Source organism: Styela clava, chromosome 1 (genome assembly GCF_964204865.1).
Source record: "Styela clava chromosome 1, kaStyClav1.hap1.2, whole genome shotgun sequence".
Classification (NCBI taxonomy): domain Eukaryota; kingdom Metazoa; phylum Chordata; class Ascidiacea; order Stolidobranchia; family Styelidae; genus Styela; species Styela clava.
The window spans coordinates 31498621-31524169 of record NC_135250.1 but is presented as its reverse complement, the minus strand read 5'-3'; the positions used below and the strand labels follow the sequence as shown (position 1 = coordinate 31524169).

The 25549-nt window shown below is 34.9% G+C and overlaps 2 protein-coding genes across 2 annotated transcripts in view; one reads left to right on the top strand and one right to left on the bottom strand.

Annotated features, from left to right (window-relative positions):
• The window catches only part of LOC120335200 (N-acetylglucosamine-1-phosphodiester alpha-N-acetylglucosaminidase-like), a 220740-nt gene that overhangs the window by 172315 nt on the left and 22876 nt on the right, over positions 1-25549 (bottom strand). The gene's annotated exons all lie outside the window — the stretch shown is intronic.
• The window catches only part of LOC120335070 (uncharacterized), a 69307-nt gene that overhangs the window by 41557 nt on the left and 2201 nt on the right, over positions 1-25549 (top strand). Inside the window, exons 7-21 of the mRNA XM_078116437.1 lie at positions 9826-9918; positions 10280-10357; positions 11971-12087; positions 14507-14617; positions 15144-15179; positions 15925-17361; positions 17435-17745; positions 18011-18175; positions 19216-19389; positions 19935-20099; positions 20746-20910; positions 21508-21672; positions 22260-22424; positions 22742-22915; positions 24977-25141. Of these exons, the coding sequence (XP_077972563.1) occupies positions 9826-9918; positions 10280-10357; positions 11971-12087; positions 14507-14617; positions 15144-15179; positions 15925-17361; positions 17435-17745; positions 18011-18175; positions 19216-19389; positions 19935-20099; positions 20746-20910; positions 21508-21672; positions 22260-22424; positions 22742-22915; positions 24977-25141 (3521 nt within the window). The remainder of the gene's footprint in view (positions 1-9825; positions 9919-10279; positions 10358-11970; positions 12088-14506; positions 14618-15143; positions 15180-15924; positions 17362-17434; positions 17746-18010; positions 18176-19215; positions 19390-19934; positions 20100-20745; positions 20911-21507; positions 21673-22259; positions 22425-22741; positions 22916-24976; positions 25142-25549) is intronic.

Genomic DNA, 25549 nt, shown 5'->3' with positions numbered 1-25549 from the left:
ATGAGGCATTTACCTTATCTGAATTTCCCGGGATAGGCACATAAGTTTGATGGTGACGCTTTCTTGCCCAGGATAAGCACGCACACAAGTCTGATTGTGAGGCCTTAAATTACCTAACTTACCCAGAATAATCACATAACTTTGATGGTGGGGCTTTGTCTTATCTATCTTGCCAGGATAAGCACATACGTTTGATGGTGAGCCTTTAACTGATCTAAATTTCCCAGGATGAGCACTTTAATTTGTGGGCTATACCTTATCTAAATTTCCCAAGATAAGCACAAGTACAATTGCAACACAATCTACCTGAGTGACGTATTTTATGCCTTCAGTAATCCATTTGTTGAGAGAACCAATTTCAATAAAAAAAAAGTCGCTTACAATTACATATTTCCAAGTGTTCGAAATTCGATTCGATTCGAAAAAAATATTCGATTCGATTCTGATATCACAAGGTATTCGAAAATGCCAGCCCTAGTTGCCGCGAAGAATATATTGCAAACAATACCAGTACGGTATCCTATTATACGTGTATAAAACTTGCAGTAAGGGGGATGAAATATGATGAAAAAAAACGGTCAATAAATTTGTAAATAACAGTAAACATAGATTAATTCACTGAGTCATTCAGAGTTACCAGATTTAATGCGGCGGTTATTCTAGAATTGGATTCCTTGCACATGTAATTGTTTGCCCGACTTGCTTACAGCGAGCAGTTTGATGGGCGTATCAAATGTTTCGTACATGTTGATTTAACCCCTGCTGTACATTTCTGAGTGTTATGAAAAGCTAAGTTTCCAGACAGCTATTTCCTCATCTAAATTAAATTAATGAAACAGGTATGGGGGTTGGGTAATGAAGGATTACTTTACAGTATTTCGATATTTAGATAAAAACGGGGATGTGTCGATGACACAATTTTCTACTTCATAAAAATCTGATTGATTGTATACAAACTATATTCTTTTACAGTGACAAACATAACTGACTCTCAGATTCAAGAAGTTTAATAAATTCAAACATTACATATAAACCAAAACTTGTTTCTAGCTAGTTACTTATCAAAAAACTCAATCTAGAACTTGAATCAAATTCATTTCGCTTCCAACACGTATTTGCTTTTGTCACTAATAAAGTATTGTGAGATGGAAGAACTATCTACATTTGTCACTTCAATTTAGTTTGTCGACAAAAGATTATAATGTATCTCATTTTAATAATTAACCAAATGTGCAATGTGAGAATAGCATAGTTTTTTTTTACGCTCCAATGCCCAAATTGAAAACTTATTTTTATAAATAAAAATTTCTTTCGTACAGAGACAAGCATAACTGACTCCCATATTCAAGAAGTTCGAGCTGAGCAAATTCATGAAGTTCATGCTGACAAGGTCGTGCAGAATGTTACGAACATTGATGGTAGGTCGGATTTATCAGAATTTCCAAAGTTGATATTATATGAATATTGACTATGAACCTACACTTGATTTTAGCGAAGTGTGTAAAGAAAGCAATCTCTTAACATTACTCTTGAAACTGTCTTGATATTGCCCCACTTTTAATCTTAAGGAAGATTAGTATAAGTTTTAAGTACCCTAACTCGTAATAGTACTGAAATAAGCAAAATCGAATTTAAATTATGACCTAACCCTAACCTGGTACACATGCTACGTTCCAGTGTCTAACTTGCCCAGGATAAGCACATAAGTTTGATGGTGAGGCTTTAACTTACCTACGTTTCCCAGGATACGAACCTAAGTTCGATGGCAAGGCTTTAATTTATCTAACTTTCCCAGGATACTCACCTAAGTTTGATGGTGCGGTCTTTACTTATCTAACTTGCCACGAATAAGCACATAAGTTTGATGGTGCGGCCTTATCTTATCTAACTTGCCAAGAATAAGCACATAACTTTCTTGGGAAGGCTTTAACTTACCTAACTTGCCCAGGATAAGCACATAAGTTTGATGGTGATGCCTTAACTTATCTAACTTATCCAGGATAAGCACCTAAGTTTGATGTTGAGGCTTTTAAATATCTAACTTTCCCACAATAAGCACATAAATTTTAATGGTGCGGCCTTATCTTATCTAACTTGCCATGAATAAGCACATATATTCGTTGGGAAGGCTTTAACTTACCTAATTTGCCCAGGATAAGTACATAAGGTTGATGGTGAAGCCTTATCCCATCTAACCTGCCCAGGATAAGCACATACTTTTGATGGTGAGCACTTAACTTATTTTTTATGCCCAGGATAAGCACTTTAGTTTGATGGTGAGGCTTTACCCCTATATAAATTTCCCAGTATAAGCACATCAGTTTGATGATGAGCACTTAACTTATTTTTTATGCCCAGAATAGGCACATAAGTTTGATGGTGAGGCTTTCTTGCCCAGGATAAGCACGCACACAAGTTTGATTGTGAGGCCTTAAATTACCTAACTTGCCCAGAATAAGCACATAACTTTGATGGTGAGGCTTTAACTGATCTAAATTTCCCAGGATGAGCACTTTAATTTGTGGGCTTTACCTTATCTAAATTTCCCAAGATAAGCACAAGTACAAATGCAACACAATCTACCTGAGTGACGTATTTTATGCCTTCAGTAATTCATTTGTTGAGAGAACCAATTACAATAAAAAAATAATCGCTTACAGTTACATATTTCCAAGTGTTCGAAATTCGAGTCGACTTGAAAAAAATATTCGATTCGATTCTGATATCACAAGGTATTCGAAAATGCCCAGCCCTAGTTACAGCGAAGAATATATTGCAAACAATACCAGTACGGTATCCTATTATATGTGTATAAAACTTGCAGTAAGGGGGATGAAATATGATGAAAAAAAAACGGTCAATAAATTTGTAAATAACAGTAAACATAGATTAATTCACTGAGTCATTCAGACTTCAGACACGTATTTGCTTTTGTCACTAATATGGTATTGTGTGATGGAAGAATTATCTATATTTGTCACTTCAATTTAGTTTGTCGACTAAATATTATAATGTATCTCATTTTAATAATTAACCAAATGTGCAATGTGAGAATAGCATAGTTTTTTTTTACGCTCCAATGCCCAATTTGAAAACTTATTTTTATAAATAAAAATTTCTTTCGTACAGAGACAAGCATAACTGACTCCCATATTCAAGAAGTTCGAGCTGAGCAAATTCATGAAGTTCATGCTGACAAGGTCGTGCAGAATGTTACGAACATTGATGGTAGGTCGGATTTATCAGAATTTCCAAAGTTGATATTATATGAATATTGACTATGAACCTACACTTGATTTTAGCGAAGTGTGTAAAGAAAGCAATCTCTTAACATTACTCTTGAAACCTTCTTGATATTGCCCCACTTTTAATCTTAAGGAAGATTAGTATAAGTTTTAAGTACCCTAACTCGTAATAGTACTGAAATAAGCAAAATCGAATTTAAAATTATGGCCTAACCCTAACCTGGTACACATGCTACGTTCCAGTGTCTAACTTGCCCAGGATAAGCACATAAGTTTGACGGTGAGGCTTTAACTTACCTACGCTTCCCAGGAAACGAACCTAAGTTCGATGGCGAGGCTTTAATTTATCTAACTTTCCCAGGATACTCACCTAAGTTTGATGGTGCGGTCTTTACTTATGTAACTTGCCAAGAATAAGCACATAAGTTTGATGGTGCGGCCTTATCTTATCTAACTTGCCAAGAATAAGCACATAACTTTGATGGGAAGGCTTTAACTTACCTAACTTGCCCAGGATAAGCACATAAGTTTGATGGTGATGCCTTAACTTATCTAACTTGTCTAGGATAAGCACCTAAGTTTGATGTTGAGGCCTTTACTTATCTAACTTCCCCAGAATAAGCACATAAATTTTAATGGTGCATCCTTATTTTATCTAACTTGCCAAGAATAAGCACATAAGTTTGATGGTGCGGCCTTATCTTATCTAACTTGCCATGAATGAGTTCATAAGTTTGATGGTGAAGTCTTATCTTATCTAACCTGCCCAGAATGAGCAAATAAGTTTGATAGTGAGGCTTTAACTTATATAATTTGCCCGGAATAAGCACATAAGTTTGATGGGAAGGCTTTACTTATCTAACTTTTCCAGAATAAGCACATAAGTTTGATGGGAAAGCTTTAACTTACCTAACTTGCCCAGGATAAGCACATAAGTTTGATGGTGATGCCTTAACTTATCTAACTCATCCAGGATAAGCACCTAAGTTTGATGTTGAGGCTTTTAAATATCTAACTTTTCCACAATAAGCACATAAATTTTAATGGTGCGGCCCTATCTTATCTAACTTGCCATGAATAAGCACATATATTCGATGGGAAGGCTTTAACTTACCTAATTTGCCCAGAATAGGTACATAATTTTGATGGTGAAGCCTTATCCCATCTAACCTGCCTAGGATAAGCACATACTTTTGATGGTGAGCACTTAACTTATTTTTTATGCCCAGGATAAGCACTTTAGTTTGATGGTAAGGCTTTACCCCTATATAAATTTCCCAGTATAAGCACATCAGTTTGATGATGAGGCTCTACCTTATCTGAATTTCCCAGAATAGGCACATGAGTTTGATGGTGAGGCTTTCTTGCCCAGGATAAGCACGCACACAAGTTTGATTGTGAGGCCTTAAATTACCTAACTTTCCCAGAATAAGCACATAACTTTGATGGTGAGGCTTTGTCTTATCTATCTTGCCCAGGATAAGCACATACGTTTGATGGTGAGCCTTTCACTGATCTAAATTTCCCAGGATGAGCACTTTAATTTGTGGGCTTTACCTTACCTAAATTTCCCAAGATAAGCACAAGTACAATTGCAACACAATCTACCTGAGTGACGTATTTTATGCCTTCAGTAATTCATTTGTTGAGAGAACCAATTACAATAAAAAAAAAGTCGCTTACAATTACATATTTCCAAGTGTTCGAAATTCGATTCGATTCGAAAAAAATATTCGATTCGATTCTGATATCACAAGGTATTCGAAAATGCCCAGCCCTAGTTACAGCGAAGAATATATTGCAAACAATACCAGTCCGTGTCCTATTATACGTGTATAAAACTTGCAGGAAGGGGGATGAAATATGATGAAAAAAAAACGGTCAATAAATTTGTAAATAACAGTAAACATAGATTAATTCACTGAGTCATTCAGAGTCACCAGATTTAATGCGGCGGTTATTCTAGAATTGGATTCCTTGCTCATGTAATTGTTTGCCCGACTTGCTTACAGCGAGCAATTTGATAGGCGTATCAAATGTTTCGTACATGTTGATTTAACCCCTTCTGTACATTTCTGAGTGTTATGAAAAGCTAAGTTTCCAGACAGCTATTTCCTCATCTAAATTAAATTAATGGAACAGGTTTGGGGGTTGGGTAATGGAGGATTACTTTACGGTATTTCGATATTTAGATAAAAACGGGGATGCGTCGATGACACAATTTTCTACTTCATAAAAATCTGATTGATTGTATACAAACTATATTCTTTTACAGAGACAAACATACCTGACTCTCAGATTCAAGAAGTTTAATAAATTCAAACATTACATATAAACCAAAACTTGTTTCTAGCTAGTTACTTATCAAAAAACTCAATCTAGAACTTGAATTAAATTCATTTCGCTTCCAACACGTATTTGCTTTTGTCACTAATAAAGTATTGTGAGATGGAAGAACTATCTATATTTGTCACTTCAATTTAGTTTGTCGACTAAAGATTATAATGTATCTCATTTTAATATTTAACCAAATGTGCAATGTGAGAATAGCACAGTTTTTTTTACGCTCCAACGCCCAATTTGAAAACCTATTTTTATAAATAGAATATTTCTTTTGGACAGAGACAAGCATAACTGACTCCCATATTCAAGAAGTTCGAGCTGAACAGATTCATGAAGTTCATGCTGACAAGGTCGTGCAGAATGTTACGAACATTGATGGTAGGTCGGATTTATCAGAATTTCCAGAGTTTAAATAATCTAAATATTGACTATGAAGCTACACTTGATTTTAGCAAAGTGTGTAAAGAAAACAATCTCTTAACATTACTCTTGGAACTGTCTTGATATTGCCCCACTTTTAATCCTAAGGAAGATTAGTATAAGTTTTAAGTACCCTAACTCGTAATAGTACTGAAATAAGCAAAATCGAATTTAAAATTATGGCCTAACCCTAACCTGGTACACATGCTACGTTCCAGTGTCTAACTTGCCCAGGATAAGCACATAAGTTTGATGGTGAGTCTTTAACTTACCTACGTTTCCCAGGAAACGAACCTAAGTTCGATGGCGAGGCTTTAATTTATCTAACTTTCCCAGGATACTCACCTAAGTTTGATGGTGCGGCCTTTACTTATGTAACTTGCCAAGAATAAGCACATAAGTTTGGTGGTGCGGCCTTATCTTATCTAACTTGCCAAGAATAAGCACATAATTTTGATGGGAAGGCTTTAACTTACCTAACTTGCCCAGGATAAGCACATAAGTTTGATGGTGATGCCTTAACTTATCTAACTTGTCTAGGATAAGCACCTAAGTTTGATGTTGAGGCCTTTACTTATCTAACTTCCCCAGAATAAGCACATAAATTTTAATGGTGCATCCTTATTTTATCTAACTTGCCAAGAATAAGCACATAAGTTTGATGGTGCGGCCTTATCTTATCTAACCTGCCCAGAATGAGCAAATAAGTTTGATAGTGAGGCTTTAACTTATATAATTTGCCCGGAATAAGCACATAAGTTTGATGGGAAGGCTTTACTTATCTAACTTTTCCAGAATAAGCACATAAGTTTGATGGGAAAGCTTTAACTTACCTAACTTGCCCAGGATAAGCACATAAGTTTGATGGTGATGCCTTAACTTATCTAACTTATCCAGGATAAGCACCTAAGTTTGATGTTGAGGCTTTTAAATATCTAACTTTCCCACAATAAGCACATAAATTTTAATGGTGCGGCCTTATCTTATCTAACTTGCCATGAATAAGCACATATATTCGATGGGAAGGCTTTAACTTACCTAATTTGCCCAGGATAAGTACATAATTTTGATGGTGAAGCCTTATCCCATCTAACCTGCCCAGGATAAGCACATACTTTTGATGGGGAGCACTTAACTTATTTTTTATGCCCAGGATAAGCACTTTAGTTTGATGGTGAGGCTTTACCCCTATATAAATTTCCCAGTATAAGCACATCAGTTTGATGATGAGGCTTTACCTTATCTGAATTTCCCAGGATAGGCACATAAGTTTGATGGTGACGCTTTCTTGCCCAGGATAAGCACGCACACAAGTCTGATTGTGAGGCCTTAAATTACCTAACTTACCCAGAATAATCACATAACTTTGATGGTGGGGCTTTGTCTTATCTATCTTGCCCAGGATAAGCACATACGTTTGATGGTGAGCCTTTAACTGATCTAAATTTCCCAGGATGAGCACTTTAATTTGTGGGCTATACCTTATCTAAATTTCCCAAGATAAGCACAAGTACAATTGCAACACAATCTACCTGAGTGACGTATTTTATGCCTTCAGTAATCCATTTGTTGAGAGAACCAATTACAATAAAAAAAAAGTCGCTTACAATTACATATTTCCAAGTGTTCGAAATTCGATTCGATTCGAAAAAAATATTCGATTCGATTCTGATATCACAAGGTATTCGAAAATGCCAGCCCTAGTTACAGCGAAGAATATATTGCAAACAATACCAGTACGGTATCCTATTATACGTGTATAAAACTTGCAGTAAGGGGGATGAAATATAATGAAAAAAAAACGGTCAATAAATTTGTAAATAACAGTAAACATAGATTAATTCACTGAGTTATCAGAGTTACCAGATTTAATGCGGCGGTTATTCTAGAATTGGATTCCTTGCACATGTAATTGTTTGCCCGACTTGCTTACAGCGAGCAATTTGATAGGCGTATCAAATGTTTCGTACATGTTGATTTAACCCCTGCTGTACATTTCTGAGTGTTATGAAAAGCTAAGTTTCCAGACAGCTATTTCCTCATCTAAATTAAATTAATGAAACAGGTATGGGGGTTGGGTAATGGATGATTACTTTACAGTATTTCGATATTTAGATAAAAACGGGGATGTGTCGATGACACAATTTTCTACTTCATAAAAATCTGATTGATTGTATACAAACTATATTCTTTTACAGTGACAAACATAACTGACTCTCAGATTCAAGAAGTTTAATAAATTCAAACATTACATATAGACCAAAACTTGTTCCTAGCTAGTTACTTATCAAAAAACTCAATCTAGAACTTGAATTAAATTCATTTCGCTTCCAACACGTATTTGCTTTTGTCACTAATAAAGTATTGTGAGATGGAAGAACTATCTATATTTGTCACTTCAATTTAGTTTGTCGACTAAAGATTATAATGTATCTCATTTTAATATTTAACCAAATGTGCAATGTGAAAATAGCACAGTTTTTTTTTACGCTCCAATGCCCAATTTGAAAACTTATTTTTATATTTAAAATATTTCTTTCGTACAGAGACAAGCATAACTGGCTCCCATATTCAAGAAGTTCGAGCTGAGCAGATTCATGAGGTTCATGCTGACAAGGTCGTGCAGAATGTTACGAACATTGATGGTAGGTCGGATTTATCAGAATTTCCAGAGTTGATATTATATGAATATTGACTATGAACCTACACTTGATTTTAGCAAAGTGTGTAAAGAAAACAATCTCTTAACATTACTCTTGGAACTGTCTTAATATTGCCCCACTTTTAATCTTAAGGAAGATTAGTATAAGTTTTAAGTACCCTAACTCGTAATAGTACTGAAATAAGCGAAATCGAATATAAAATTATGGCCTAACCCTAACCTGGTACACATGCTACGTTCCAGTGTCTAACTTGCCCAGGATAAGCACATAAGTTTGATGGTGAGGCTTTAACTTGCCTAACTTGCCCAGGATAAGCACATAAATTTGATGGTGATGCCTTAACTTATCTAACTTGTCCAGGATAAGCACCTAAGTTTGATGTTGAGGCCTTTACTTATCTAACTTCCCCAGAATAAGCACAGAAATTTTAATGGTGCGGCCTTATCTTATCTAACTTGCCAAGAATAAGCACATAAGTTTGATGGGAAGGCTTTAACTTATCTAACTTGCCCAGGATAAGTACATAAGTTTGATGGTGAAGCATTATCTTTTCTAACTTGCCAAGAATAAGCACATACCTTTGATGGTGAGGCTTTAACTTATATAGTTTGCCCGGAATAAGCACATTAGTTTGATGGGGAGGCTTTACTTATCTAACTTTCCCGGGATAAGCACATAAGTTTGATTGCGAGGCCTTAATTTATCTAACTTGCCCAGGATAAGTAACTTAACCTAAGACAAACAGAATTATCAAACAAAAATTAAAAACTGTCATTAAATTGTACAAGGACTTTATTTATATATATACATCCACCAGTTTGTAACGTAAACGTTCTTTAATTTTGTGACATGTTTCATATATTTTTTTTTGGTTGACAACACCTGTCTCTGTTCATTGTTGGACATTAAGAAAGGCTAGGTTTCCAGAATGGAATTGCTTCATCTAAATTTATTAAAGGAACAGTTATGGTGGTTGAGTGTCCACTAAACAATAGTTTCAGCGCATTCACTTACTAATAATCTAAGGCTTTCTTTATCTTCCAGCAAGCCATTTATATCTGTATCTGATTTGGTATTTTGATCTTAAAGAACTATAAATTGTCCTCCATACAGTTGGTGCTATATTTTATATACACATTATAATATATTTACAGAGACGAGCATAACTGACTCTAACATTCAAAAAGTTCGAGCTGAGAAGATTCATGAAGTTCATGCTGAAAAGGTCGTGCAGAATGTAACAAATGGTGGGTTGGATTCCAGATGAATGTTATAAATATTTTAATCATTACTGCAAAGAAAATTACGTTTTTAAACTAACACTTGTAAATTATTGTTAGTGAAATTTTTCAGGAAAAGACTAATAATCTAAAATAAAATATTATGTGACAATAGATGACTGGTTGACCTTTTCAAGTGCATGAATATAGATGATGGAGGAGGCCAAATAAGTGAATCAGCTGCGTTGATGAGGAGTCCAATAATTCTTTTTCAAATAATTTTTTCAATATGGAACCTATTCAAATACAGCAGTGCTTTTATGACAAGAAAACTTTCAATATTTTAAAGTCTAATATTTTTTATTTATTGTAACAATTTCTTTTGCAGAAACATTCATCAACAAGCCCAAGGAAGTGTATGTAAAGCATAAAGTTGTTAAAAATGTATACATTTTCCAAGCTCATGGTAAGAAAACTTATTCTCATAAATTCCAAAATTCGTAAAACTCTACATATATGGGTCAGAATTAAATCAAATGAAAAGTAGTCAAAAACTGATTCAAAAGCGAGTAAATTAGATTAATAATTTTGTTTAAAATAGAGAACAATTTTGAGATATTTTTCAAGCTGATGCTTAGGGTAGTGTGACACCCAATGTGAGTTGGCTGTTATCTTTGCAAAACTAATTCTTATCTTCATTGCATAGTTAAAGTCAATGGTATCGAGAACAGAATGCTAAAATAACAGTTTCTTCTTCTCTCATCTCATCTTTCGATATGCACCACTTTATGATGTTTGAGAAATATTAATCTTGGAAATATTGGAAAATGGTTTTTAAAAGATCTCTTGTATCCACTCTGATATTTCCACACTTCCGTTTCCAGCTTCTCATCAATAACAATTTTTTTATTCTCTTCTTAAGAACTAGTTGCAGCCTCCCCATGCCTATACACTAAACTAGTCGATCTGTGACTAGTACTGTAAATGAATTTCTCTGAGTGGTAGGCATCTTTCTAGGCACTTTATTGCGTAGCGTTCAAGAAAATATCACATAGTAAGTTTGTGAAATATATGATCCTACTTGACTCTATTATTCTGTTTTCTGTTTTGCATCCTTGCTTTAGCTGACCTCGACTTCTCTTTATGTTTTGTTACACACTGAACCAATAAATCTAAGTTGGTGTGTCGAATAAGAGATCTCAAGCCCAAACCAATGACTCAGAATTTGAGTAGGCTTAAAGCAAATCTGGTTATTCAATTAGGTGACCGTACATTTGAACCCATTCATTTGCACCGAAATATCCGCGAGTTCAATCTATATGAGGGTGCTAAAATCCATGGGTTAGGGTTAGTATGGATTCAAATATCTATAAAAAAAAATTTCCTTAGATGCAATAGTATGCAGATGCAATTGTCGTGGGTTCAAATTACGGGTTCAAATGTCCGTGGATTCAAATGTAATGGAACCATTCAATTACATACATTGTTTAAACACAAATTTATGTTTGACCGAACTTATCAAAAATAATCATGATTCTGTTAAATATCAATTGTTTTTTTAATCTAATTTCAGACATTTGCAGATCTATTTGATAGATTTTCGAGGACTACTTGTAACACGTTTTAGTTATCGTAAACTAGGCCATTTATAAAGTATAACATGGTTAAGGCTATGAATATTTTATAATATATAGCATAGGCAGGGCGAAACAAGATTCAATTAATGTGCACCAAAATTTTGACTAATTGTGTCTTTTAGATTGTTGTGACTTAAACATAAGTTGAGAGTAGGGGATAGTTATCGTATTATTTAATATAGAAGAGAAGAAAGTCAATAAGAAGGCTTAATCGTATGGTTTACAACGACCTCTCCTACGGTTACCAGTGCATGTCGGGTAGGGGATTACTTAGCCAGGTATTCCTTTTCAAATGCATTGACCTGACAGATTTTTATTCAATAATAGCGAAACCCAATTAATTGTTAGCCCATGCGCACTGAACGATACTGATATAGACCTGATAAATAACGAGTCATAAATTCAACCTAGTTTGCATTAAATTTTCACCCGTTTAATTTAGACCAACCATGTTCAAGTCTCTCATCGCCCACACAGCAAAGGCCGACTGAAGCAGGTGCTCAACCAAATAAAGCTCCTGACCCTGCATATAAAGGAGATTCATTGCCCTCTCCATCAGGTATGTCATAAATAAAATTCAGGTGACTTACACTTCCAGTCCCACATATACAGAGTGTCTCAAAAGTAAGTATACACATTTTAATTTTGATTTTGCTTGGTACTCATCATAGAGCGTTCATTTCTTCAGAAAACATAGTATGGATCAACTACAGATCCAGTTTTCATTATTTTGCGATGAATTGCATAAATTGTTCGTCGTGTAAGAGCCGAATTAATTCCAAATTCTGTTAAAGAGGCGCTGACACTGCCTTACTGATTTACATGCTTCTTGCTAAACAGCAATTTTGCACCTCATTTCTTGGGTTAATCTCGTTGTCATTCTGTGGGTTGATAAAAAATGCAAGCAATACTTAAATTTTACTACTTATCCATACTATGTTTTCTGAAGTAATGAACGCTCTATGATGAATACCTAAAAAGCAAATAAAAATTGAAAATGTTAAAATTAGTTTGAGTGGTTTTATTATTATATTTGAATGAATATCCTACCCTAAGGAAGCAAAACTTCAAGCTGATTGTTGTTGTCAACATCATCCAATCCCATGGTAAGGAAACTTGGAAATATTGATCCCATAAATAATTTCTATGTTCTAAATATTGTCCTGGGGCACATTGGTGGCTTTGATAGAAAAAACTATTCAAAAATTGATTATTGATATAAAAACAAGTTATTTATGATTAAAATTGCTCGTAATTTGAGTTTACCTTATCGATAGATTTTTTATGCGGATGTTTAGATAGTGTCATTCATAATGTAAGTTTGCTTTTATCCATGCAAGACACACTATTATCTGTATTGCATATTTGATTTATTTTGCATTCAATGACATTTAAAACAGACAATTCATGTTTACAGAACCTGCTTTAGAGCTGGCCCCAGCTTGCCAGGTTTGCCTATACACTGAGCAAGTGAAAGAATGTCTCTGAGTGATAGGCTGTGCATGACGCATCTTTTTAGGTGTTTTTTAGGCTTTCGGGAAATTATCCCATCAAAGATATGGGAAAGATATGATCCTAATTGACTTCATTATTCTGTTTTCTCTTCTGCATCTCTGCTTTATAACTGGCTCCCTGAGTTGGTTTGATACACACTGAATTGGTATATCGATGTTGGTGCGTTAAATAGAAGATCTGAAGCCCAAACCAAAGATTCTGAATTTGAGTTGGCTTGAGCAAATCTTGTTATTTAATTACAAACATTTGGTTTGTAATTAACTTGATTGAACAGAAATAATCATAATTTAGTTAATGTTCCAATGTCCAATTTTGGACTTTTTCATGCCTATTTAATTGATTTTTGAAGATTACTCGCCACACTTGTTAGTTACCGTAACCTAAGCTTTGTGTCTAGTCCTCTGGTTCTCAACCAGTGGGCCATGGCTTACTTTGGGCCACAGCGGCATTTTCAGGTGGGCCACAAACCTATTGAAAATAGCTAGCGGTATTGATGAATTAGATGAACTTTGATTGTAATAGAAACGAATATTGATGCTGTTTCTGCTGCTGAGTGGTAATTATCAGTTCAATTATTAAAGTAGAAGGGTCTATCTTTGCGAAAACAAATTTGTTATTTTTCTATTAGTTTTTTCTTTGCATGAGACAGTTATTGGGCCAGAGAATATTTTGTGCAACAAAATTGGGCCACTAGAGAAAAAAGGCTGAGAACCACTAGACTAGACTATATTTTCAAGGAAGGGCGAAACAAGACGTGAAATAAAAATTAATATCATTTAAAGGTACACCACAATCTCTATTCTGGTTACCAATCCATGACTGGTATGGGATTGGTTAGGGAGTCATTTTTTTCCTATGGCATGGACTTTGACAGATTTTAAACAACAATAGCGGAATCCTGTGCAAAATTTCCATAAGGTGCCAATCTCAGATGACCGAGAATGATCGGTCCAAAATGTCGTACACTGTCTGAGCGTTGCCTTGGTGGAGTTTTATGTCCGATTTGACTTCTTCCAGCACACGCTCCCCAGAAGCAATCTAAACAATGTTCTTTTACGCAGACTGTATTCAGACTTCTGTGCCGCTGCTAGGCTGTTACCCATGGTTACTTTAACGGTTCTCGCTGGTGACCAGAGTCTCCCTTTTTGTAATGGATTAGGTTTTTTGACATAAAATTTTTTATTTAAATATTGTTTGACTTTTTTCTATTCCACCTGTATCAAAGTCAGACATTGGTTATGGGTGTCGCTGCTCGATAACCAGCATTAGTTTTTCACGTCTCCCTTCACTGTGAAATGCAAATTTCATGTTTCTTCCTATTTTTAGTTCGCATCAAGTGTATTTCCAGTTTGTTGAAAAAATAACTATTCACTGACTTAATCACTAAACAGTACTTATATAATAGACCTGATGAATCATAAATTGATTGTAGTTTGCATTACACCTTCACCCATTGTATTTAGACCAACCAACTTCAAGTCTCTCATCACCCGCACAGCAAAGGCCGACTGAATCTGGTGCTCAAGCAAATACAGCTCATGACCCTGTATATAAAGGTGATCGCACATCATCAGGTATGTCATAAATAAAATTCAGCTGACTTACGCTTCCAGTGCCACAGATATATATGTCATTTTGTTCCTTTTATGCAACGTCGATGTTTCTAAGCACATGACAGGGTCATAAAATGATCAGTTGAAATAAAAAAATGATTCCCTGAAATGAACATACCGTATTTTGAGGACCATATGACACACCGGGTTATAGGGTTCATCAGGCTATAAGACGCAAAGGCTTCCAAGAAGTCACAAGTGGGACACAGGAAACAAGTGGGACACATGGCGCACGAGAGACACATGGGGCACATGAAACACATAGGACGCGTGGGACACGGCATTTTTGAGACACCCCTTTTCTAAAATGCAATTCAGCAAAGATTTGAAATGATACATATATGATTACAAATCATTATAAATAAATTATTTAAATCAGTCTCTTGATCTATGTTAATTAAAATATGGAAGATTGAAGTTTTATAATCAATTTCTCTTATCAACTTATAGTAAGATTGGAAATATATTATTGCCATTTTTTCTTTAGGAGTTCTCGAGAAAGTCTCTCGCAAAATACATAAAGGTAAATATTCGTTGTGTTGTATTTTATTCACATTTATATATGGGAATTCCTAGATAATCACATTGATATAATAATCTACATATATTTCCAAGTTACTCACCTTTAAAATGACCAAGTTTTGCAATAGTGGTCTGTTGCTACGAACCTTGTTGTAACTACACTCATAACTGGTGATAAGAGAGTGATACCTATTTTGGCAAACGCACTTCATTAGATTGTTAAGACAAATTTCATTAAGACAATTAATTGAAACAAAAATTCACAATATGACATACAATTGGATGCCCTACCACAACATGTAAAATGTAGCTACTCAATCGAGTACTTATCGACACTTATCTACAAGATGTCTACAACTTATCGGTGCCGGCGATATGACTCACCGTGCTAAGCGTTAGGACTACGCTCGCCACAGCACCTCTGAGGTTCGAATCCCATGCAGGGATGGTTATGTGCGAGCGGATTACTGGACTCTTCACGCCGTAGGGTGGTTCACGTAACCGCTGGTCGGTTACGGCTTCCTCCACCATCACATGCTTCCGAAAAACAAATAACTAACTAATCCCATACCCGACATGGAATGGTAACCGGACGAGAGGCCGTGGTTCGCCATATCATTAAGCCGTTTTATCGGCTTTCCTTTCCCCCGGGATAAATATGCAAATCCTATCCTATCCTAAGATGTATCCAGACAAACTCTCTTGCTACCATGAATAATGAGAAATGAAAAATAACAAATATTCAGGTCCGCGTGTAAAAAAGTTCATTGATTATTTCAACATGAGGACATGGAAAGAAACTGAAGTCAAAGTTACAGAAAGCTACAGAGAGCAAGATCTCAATGAGCCTGATTTCGAGGTCCATCCTAAATTAAAGAAAGTTCCAAACTTCTATAGAGGCCAAATGGCAGCAGAGTACAAAAAAGAAAAGGGATTTGCTGTAACAGAGGGATCTGAAGAAATTGGTCAGTTGATCACTATGAACAAACTTAGCGAACAGCTTAGTGATGAAAGCTGTAATTACATTGCAATTACTGGTCAGGCTGGAAGTGGCAAAACGACAATTATGAAACGATTGACTAGAAGCGTTGTTGTTGCAAATGAATTGGTGAAGAAAGCTAGGAAAGCAAAAGGAACATTTAGTAAATTGTTGCGCAAGAACAAACGTCAATTTAGATTCGTTCATCATTTCGGTTTTAAAGATATGCCGGTTTCCAATGCTACAAGACCAGAAGAAGCACTGAGCCCTTGCGATTTGCTTTTTGGAAAGATTGCACCTGGGTTCAAAAATCTAGAGGTAGAAGAAGGATATGAATGGGTTATTGAGCATGATTACGAGTGTATTTTCTTCTTTGATGGTTTAGATCAAGCTATGTGGGATCTTCATGGAAACCATAACAAGATGAATTACTTTGACAAGTCAAGTACCGCTACAATTATGTACAATATTTTAACAAGAAATCTTTTCCCCAGAGCCAAAATTGTTATTTCATCACGTGAACACAAAATTGCCTCCTTGCCTTTGGAATTACGGCCGCCATTCATAACCGCTCTCGCTGGTCTAGATCCTGAGGACATTAAAAAGTTATTCATTTCAGTTTTAGGTGAGTCAGGTGAAGAATCCTGGAATAGGTTGACAGTTCAATCACCATCACTCATCCAGTTCTCGAGCGTACCATTATTCTTGCTTCTTAATGCGATAGTTCACAAGTTCAACCCTGCAAATCCACCCGATACCATGACAGATGTGATGATACAATTACTCCATATTTTTATGCGATCCGATCATGCTCAGGAAAGAGGAAACATAAAGCAAAATATTCGTAAATTAATGAAAATGTCATTCGAAGGCACAAAAGAAAAGCGAGTCATTTTTACTATCGATGATCTCAAAAAGGTAGGCCTTCATTCAGACGACGTCCGCGATCTTATCATAAAAGTGCCTGGAAATAACATGCTAAGCCAACATCTCATGGAAGGCGACAATTTGATGTTCTTCAGTCACCAAATCCTTCAAGAAATTCTAGCCAGTCTTTACATCGCCAACATGGATCTTGCCACTTTCCAATCATTTATCACTGAAGAGATTCACGACGATCACTGGTCAGTTGTTCTGCGTCTCCTGTGTGGAATTATTTTCAATCAAGATATCAAAACTGAATTTCTGAAAGATCTTACAACTGGTAAGTGTGTTCCCAAGTTGAACTACAATAATATACAATTAAATGTTAATTAAATTTATGGATTTTTCAACAGTGAAAGATCGAGAAGCGAAGAAAGCATTACTTAGAGAAAGCCTCAAGAATAAAATGAGTCAATGTACGAGATCCTATCAAAAGTTAGAGTTGTTCGGTGCCTTGTATGAGGCCAATCATGCCGAACTCATTCAATCCCATGTGCGAGAAATCAACTTCGAAAATGAGTCATTCAATGCTGCGGGAATGTACGCAATGTCATCGGTTATGCGACGTTGTGGTCACCTTGAGCAGTTTCGTCTTGTTAAATGTGACCTCAATGCCGAGTTGATGAAATGCTTGGAGTTGAATTTGAAAGGGTCTGGAGTGAAGGCAAGAGTTCTGCAGTCTTTTCTAATATTGCAGCAAAATGAGAATATAACCAACCCATTCTTATATATGCAAATATAAATGCATCAATTTTTTTTTGTAGTTATGTTATCAATAACATGCCCACCCCTAGTATAAGCAAACCATTCAATGAAGTAATTTATTTATAATTAAATAAAACAAATCTTGTTTTATGGTGAAATTTATGTTTATGACTTAGTACGACCTCTTCTAATTGTATGCTAATTCCGCTGTTTCATCTATTCAGGTATCTAAGATAGATATCAGTGACAATCAAATGAATGAAGAAGCTTTCAAAAGTCTTGGTTCTGCTTTGGCAAGTATTGATGGAAATGAAATGGAGCTCAAACTTCAAATGTGCGAACTCACCAAAGAGAAAATTGATGCACTGGGGAGGAATTCGGGATTAAAGGTTGGTCAGCCTCAAAAAATCATGCCTGTTAGAAAAAGCTATACATTTTTCAATTTTTGTTTTTTCAGTCTAAATGCAACATTTATTTACAATGATCATTAAAATTTCTTATAAAAGCATAAATAACAGATATTAGTTCAATACTTTTTAATATGATGCCTTTTCACTTTACACAAGACCCAGTATATTGATTTAACATTGGAGTTGTATTGGGTATTAAACTGAGATATGTAACCAAGTATCGGTGAGTAAACATTTTAACGCTATTTCTCTTAAAAATTCAAACAAATTGATCATCTGGTTCTACTTGGGGGGTAAATTTTAAAATCCTATGCATTTATGAGATTTTTGTTAATTTTAAATGTTTTAAAAAAGTTTTTATCTCCCACTCATTGAAAAGTTTGTAGTTTCCGTTCTCTTGGTTTCACATTGTACTGTTCGAAAATTGATATTGATCTCTGATCTATCTAAAATAAAATATGAATTTAGTAAAATCTCGTGCTCTATGAATATGATCTAATATCAAATTCAAGTAGCACATCACTATCCGCAAAATTAAAAAACCTAATATGAAAGAAATAATTTGTCAGTGAAGTTAAATAAAATTATTTACTTAATATGAAGGCAATAATTTTTCAGTGAAATTGATATAGCCAGGAATTACTTTATAGCTGTGTTTGTTTACATTCGTGAATTTTGAAAATTGTGGAATGGCTTTACTTGAGCATAATGGCAAGTAAAGTTGAATAGTAATGCAACTTTTCATAAACATAGCTACAATCGTCAGTACATAGCAGCAAGCTGCAATATTATATATACAGCTTCATTAATCAGAGCTCAAGTAACTAATTGTAATATCATGCACTTAAGATAGATGCTGCTAAGTTTGGTTCACAACTCATACGTTGGGAAGACCTCAATATTCCAACCTCATTCTTCTTCAAAAATTATTACATAAATATAATTTATTTTACGATGTTCAAGTACTTTGTCTCAGCATATGCAATTTTCTTTTGTCAAACACTATCTAAATCACACAGATTCACACTCTCGATGTTCGAAACAACTCAAAGATCACTTTCGATCTATTTCTTGCAATAGCTAAATTTGCAACTAGAAGTGAAGTCAAGCATCTTCTGACAGATTTATGTGAAGCGTTACATCTAACTACAGAGCAGCTGATGGAATTGAGCAAATGGAAAACTTGTGGAAAGGTTTGGAATTTTAGAATTTAAATTTGTATCATTGAATCTTCATGAGGTGTTTGTCTTTGTTCTATTATATATCATTATACATACATGTGGATACAGAGTTTCTTGGCTTTCGAAGATCATCCAGAGTTGTCCCTTTGTCTCTTTTGTCTTAATTTTGTTTGCCCAGGGTTAGTTTTGATATAAGTTTTTCGGATAAAGTTATATTTAGGAATTTTTTAATCGCCTTTGGAAAAGGGAAGATTACTTCAAATTATAAATAATTTTGCCTGGTTAATAGTTTAGGTATCCTGATATAATTGGTGGCATCTTTCAAAACTTTGTGAAATTCGATTATTGCTAATATTGTAAAACTTATTATTATCTACATTATAATTGAATTATTTCGTGGTGGAAATAGATCTTGACTCGAGATTTTGGGAAAGTGAATAAATATGAAAAAAAACAGCAAGCTTCACTGAGGCCTTTCGTCTCTAAATTCCAATGAATTCTGGTCACATAATTTTCAGATGATATCATGATTGGTTTTCTTATCACATTTATTTCAGTTGGATAAACTAGACGTCAGTGGAAGCACGGATCTTGGACCTGCTGGTTGGGGTGAAGTTGGAATAGTTGTTACACAATGTCAGGTGAACACATTGGTGGCTTGGGATTGCAATCTGACAGCAGAAGGAATGAAAGCATTCAAGGAAAACACTTGCAATGCAAAGGTAGGAAGCAAATCATTTAGTTTTGTCTTATTGGGGAGAAACTAAAAATGCATTTAAGTTGGATTGAGGGAGTAATATATATAGTCAAGTATGGACCAAACAGTACCATTGTGATTTTCAGAATTTATCATTGTCGCATACTCGATATTTTATATTAACAAACACATTCTGAGTTTTTCACACTCAGACTGTATGATCACACTGCAAAAAATAGGACAAATTTACTATATTCCAATTTATCCGAATATTTGAATTTACTAAACATTTTTGCCAAAATCATAATCTGAAGGAAACCAACCTTATAGCACTGCTATGAACAACCATCGATGTAGCAAAAGCCTAATTTTTTTTCGTCATTTTCTGCAAGTAAATTTGTTTGATATTCTTGAATTCTATTGTGTATCCCAGCTGATCTTATTTAACGTGCTCTGCAGCAAAACCAATGCATTCTATCTCAGGATACCACCGGACGTCATGTCCTTGGTTTATGTCACTGTAATGCTATCTCTGCCATATAAAAAGGAATGCACAAATTCAGGTTTTCTTGGTAATATTATTAAAAGAAATGCTTGATACCAGTTAGATAATTGATTGAACCAATTTTCAGTCAGTTTTAGTTCCAAATCTCTGATCTTATTCGTTTCAGTTAGATTATCTAAATGTTAGTCACAACGAGGATCTTGGAACTGCTGGCTTTAGTGAAGTTGGATTAGTTGTTACACAATGTCAGGTAAAGACATTGGTGGCTTGGTATTGCAATCTGACAGCAGAAGAAGTGAAAGCATTCAAGGAAAACTCTCGCAATGCAAAGGTAGGAAGCAAATCATTTGGTTTTGTCTTATTGGAGAGAAAAATAAAAGTGCATCCAAGATGGATTGAGAGAGTAAGATACATAGTCAACTATGGACCAAACAGTATCATCCTCAATGTTAGATGTTATCAACGGCCCATACTCGTTCTTTTATAAACAAACACCTTCTGTATTTTTCTCATTCAAACTGTATGCTCAAACTGCAAAAAATAGTGCAAATTTACTAGTATTTCATTGTATCTGAATATTGGCATTTACTTACAAAAAACGTTTTTTCCAAAAATCATAATCTAATGGAAACTAACTTCATAGCACTGCTACGAACCAACATCGACTTCAAGAAGAAAAGTTCGTTATTCTCGAATTCTCTTGTGTATCCCAACTGATCTAAATTAATCTGTTCTGCAGCAAAACTAATGCATTCTATCTCAGGATCACACCCGACGTCACGTCTTTTGGTTTAAGTCACTGTAAAGCTCTCTTTGACATATGAAAAGAAATGCACAAAGTTTATGGAAATGCTTGATACTAGTTACATTATTGTTTGATCTAAGTTTTCAGTCAGTTTTAGTCCGGAATCTCTGATCTTAATTTCAGTTGGATGAACTAGATGTCAGTAACAACAAGGATCTTGGAACTGCTGGTTGGGGAGGAGTTGGATTAGTTGTTTCACAACGTCAGGTGAAGGCATTGGTGGCTCGGTATTGCAATCTGACAGCAGAAGGAATGAAAGCATTTAAGGAAAACACTCGCAATGCAAACGTAGGGAGCAAATCATTTGGTTTTGTCTTATTGGGGAAGAAACTAAAATGCATTTAAGTTTGATTGAGAGAGTAATATATAGACTCAAGTATGGACCAAACAGTATCATTTCGAATGTCAGTATTTATCAATGCCCATACTCGATCTATTATAAACAAACACATTCTGAATTTTCCTCACTCAAACTGTATGATCCCACTGCGAAGAAAAATAGGGAAATTCACTTACTAAACCTAAAACCTATTTTGCCATAATTGAGAATTTGACGAAAAAAAAATTCATAGCACTATTACAATTATTTTTTTTTTAAATTCTTCAATTCTCTCAAGTATCCCAGATGATCTTAATTAATCTGTTCTGCAACAAAATCAATGCATTCTATCTCAGGATCCCACCAGACGTCATGTCTTTGGTCTAATTCATTGTAATGCCATCACTCCCTAATAAAAAGAAATGCACAAATTCTGGTAAATACATTGCTGTATTTCTTGTTAGAATTATTATTGGAAATGCTTGATACCGGATACATAATTGTTTGATCCAAGTTTCCAGTTTTATTTTCAAATCTCTGATCTTATTCATTTCAGTTGGATTATCTAGATGTCCATGGCAACAAGTACCTTGGCACTGCTGGATTTGGTGAAGTTGGATTAGTTGTTGCACAATGTCAGGTGAAGGAATTCAAGGCTGAGTATTGCAATCTGACACTAGAAGAAATGGAAGCATTTAAGGAAAACACTCGCAATGCAAAGGTAGGGAGCAAATCATTTGGTTTTTTTTTTATTGGGGAAGAAACTAAAATGCATTTAAGTTGGATTAAGAAGGTTGTATATATAGTCAAGCTTAAGCCAAACAATACATTCTCCACTCCACATTGGATGAACAAACAGATTACAAGTTTTCCTGGCAAAACATACTGTGAAGAAAAAAGCAAATTTACTGTCATTTCCTGCTATCTTAATGTAGGAGTTTAATAAACATAAACCTATTTTGCCTTAATTAGGAATCAGATGAAATTTCTCTTCATTTCTTTTATTTTTACTCGTTTAACATTGTCTAAATCACACAGATTCACACTCTTGATGTTCGAAACAACTCCAAGATCACTTACGATCTTTTTCTTGCAATCACAAAAGTTGCAACTCAGAGTGAAGTCAAGAATCTTCTGACAGATCCATGTGAAGTGTTACATCTAACTACACAGCAGCTGATGGAACTGGGCAAATGGAAAACTTGTGGAAAGGTTTGAATTTCAGACTGTAATTTAATTTTTTTTCATGGGGTGTTTGTCTGTAAACTATTATTTACCGACTTTTCTCAAGTCTTTTTAAATTTGTGAAAAACATGAAAGTTTGTTCAGCATACTAAGATATATTGATGCAAATGTAAACATGAGTATGATCTCCTCAGTGGTCATTCCCATCTATTTTGTCAAGTGATACAAGTTCTTCATAAAAATAAAATATAAATTTAGTAAAATCCCGTCACCTGAGAATATGATCAAATATCAAATTGCAATTAGCGCTTCTATAGCCACAATATTAAAAATCTAATATGAAGTCAATAATTTTTCAGTAAAATTATATAGCTAGGAATTACTTTAAAGCTGCGCTTGTTTACGTCAGTAACTTTTGGAATGGTTTTACTTGAGCATAATGACAAGTAAAGTTGAACTGCAATGGAACTTTTCATAAACAAAACTACAATCGTCAGTACATAGCTGCAAGATGCGGTATTATATGTACAGCTTCATTAATCATAGCTCAAGTAACTAATTGTAATATCATGAAGTTAAGAAAGATGCTGCTAAGCTTGCATCACAACTCAGACGCTGGGACACATTCAATAATCTGACCTAATTCTTCTTCAAAACATATTACATAAATATAAGTTATTTTACGATGTTCAAGTGCATTTTCGTCAGCATATCCAATTTTCTTTTGTCTAACATTATCAAAATCACACAGATTCACACTCTCAATGTTCGAAATAACTCTGGAATCACATTTGATTTATTTCTTGCAATTGCTAAAGTTGCAACTCGGGGTAAAGTCTTCGTATACCTTTGCATATAAGCCGACCTTCAAAAACGGCCATAAAAAGGTGAAATTATAAAAATTAGCCTATAATCCAACCCTAACAAATTGTAACACTTATTACCAGCACACATACTTTTTGGCCGTCTAATTTTTACTATAAGTTCTGATTGTTTATCGTCGGCGCCAGTGTCATTTAGTTCATCCACATCGTCAAGCTAAATTCCGCCACAATTATACCTCTGCACGGGTATTACGGTAGGTGTTGTGCTACCACGTGGATAGCGGCGCTAGGATGTGTGCGTGGTATTTGATATTCTTTTTACACTAAAAACGATATTCGAAAGAAGCGATATTCGACATCTGTGGATTGGGCCTTTAGTGAGATCAGACCTATGCGTGTATAAGCGAAATTTTTAGTGCGATCAGAGTTATGCACGTATCAGCCGACTCCTTAATTTAGCAACTTTATTTTGTAGTTTTAAAATGGCTTTTATGCGAGAATATACGATACTTTTAAAATTTGCTGAACCTGAAACCTTTTTTGCCATGTCTTTTGTCCTTTCAAGACTTTCAGAATGTTTATAACAGTATTGAAAACAAATATATTTAACGAATAACTGACTCTTGATTTTCATCAAATCCAAGTTCTGTTGACTCACCATCACATGACCGAGAATAATTCTCAAACCAAGTATCTGGTGGATTAAGAGAGTTTTATATATAGTCAAGCTTGGACCAAACAATACAGTCTCCACTTGACCTTGTATGAACATACAGATTACAAGTTTTTCTCACAAAAACATACTGTGAAGAAAAAAAAGCAAATTTACTGTCATTCCATGCTATTTCAACGTAGGAGTTTACTAAACATAAATCTATTTTGCTTTAATTAAGAATCTGATGAAATTTCTTATTATCCTAGCACTACGAACCACCACTGATGTAACAAAAGCTGATTTTTTAAACATTTTACAAGCAGAATAATTTAATATTTTCGAATTCTGTGGTGTATCCCAGCTGATCTTAATTAATCTGTTCTGCAGCAAAACCAATGCATTCTATCTCGGGGTCCCGCCAGACGTCATATATTTGGTTCAAGTCAGTGTAATGCTATCTCTGCCATATAGAAAGTAATGCACAAATCCAGGAAAATCCAGATTGCCGGGTTTCTTAGTACAATTATTAATGGAATTGCTGGATACCTGTTACATAATTGTTTGATTCAAGTTTTCAGTCAGCTAAATTTCTGGTCTTATTCATTTTAGTTGGATAAACTAGATGTCAGTGGAAACAAGGATCTTGGCACTGCTGGTTGGGGTGAAGTTGGATTAGTTGTTACACAATGCCAGGTGAAGGCATTGGAGGCTCGGTATTGCAATATGAAAGCAGAAGGAATAAAAGCATTTAGGGGAAACACTCGCAATACAAAGGTAGGAAGCAAATCATTTGGTTTTGTCTTATTGGAAAAGAAACTAAAAATGCATTTTAGTCGGGCTGAGAGAGTAATATATATAGTCAAGCATGGACCAAACAGTACTATTGTGGATGTCAGGATTTATCATTGATCCATACTCGATATATTATTATAAACAAACAAATTCTGCATTTTCCTCACTCAAACTGTATGATCACAGCGTGAAGAAAAATCGGCCAAATTTACTGTTATTTCATGTCAAAAATTAGTTAGGTTCTCTTCGTGGTTGACTTTGACCACATTTTGTGGATTGACCCGCAGATAGCCATAGAATTAGCAAACGGACTTATTAGCAATTACTTTCAAAATTTACTGAACATAAAACCTTTTTGGCCATAATTGAGAATCTGATCAAAATAAGCTT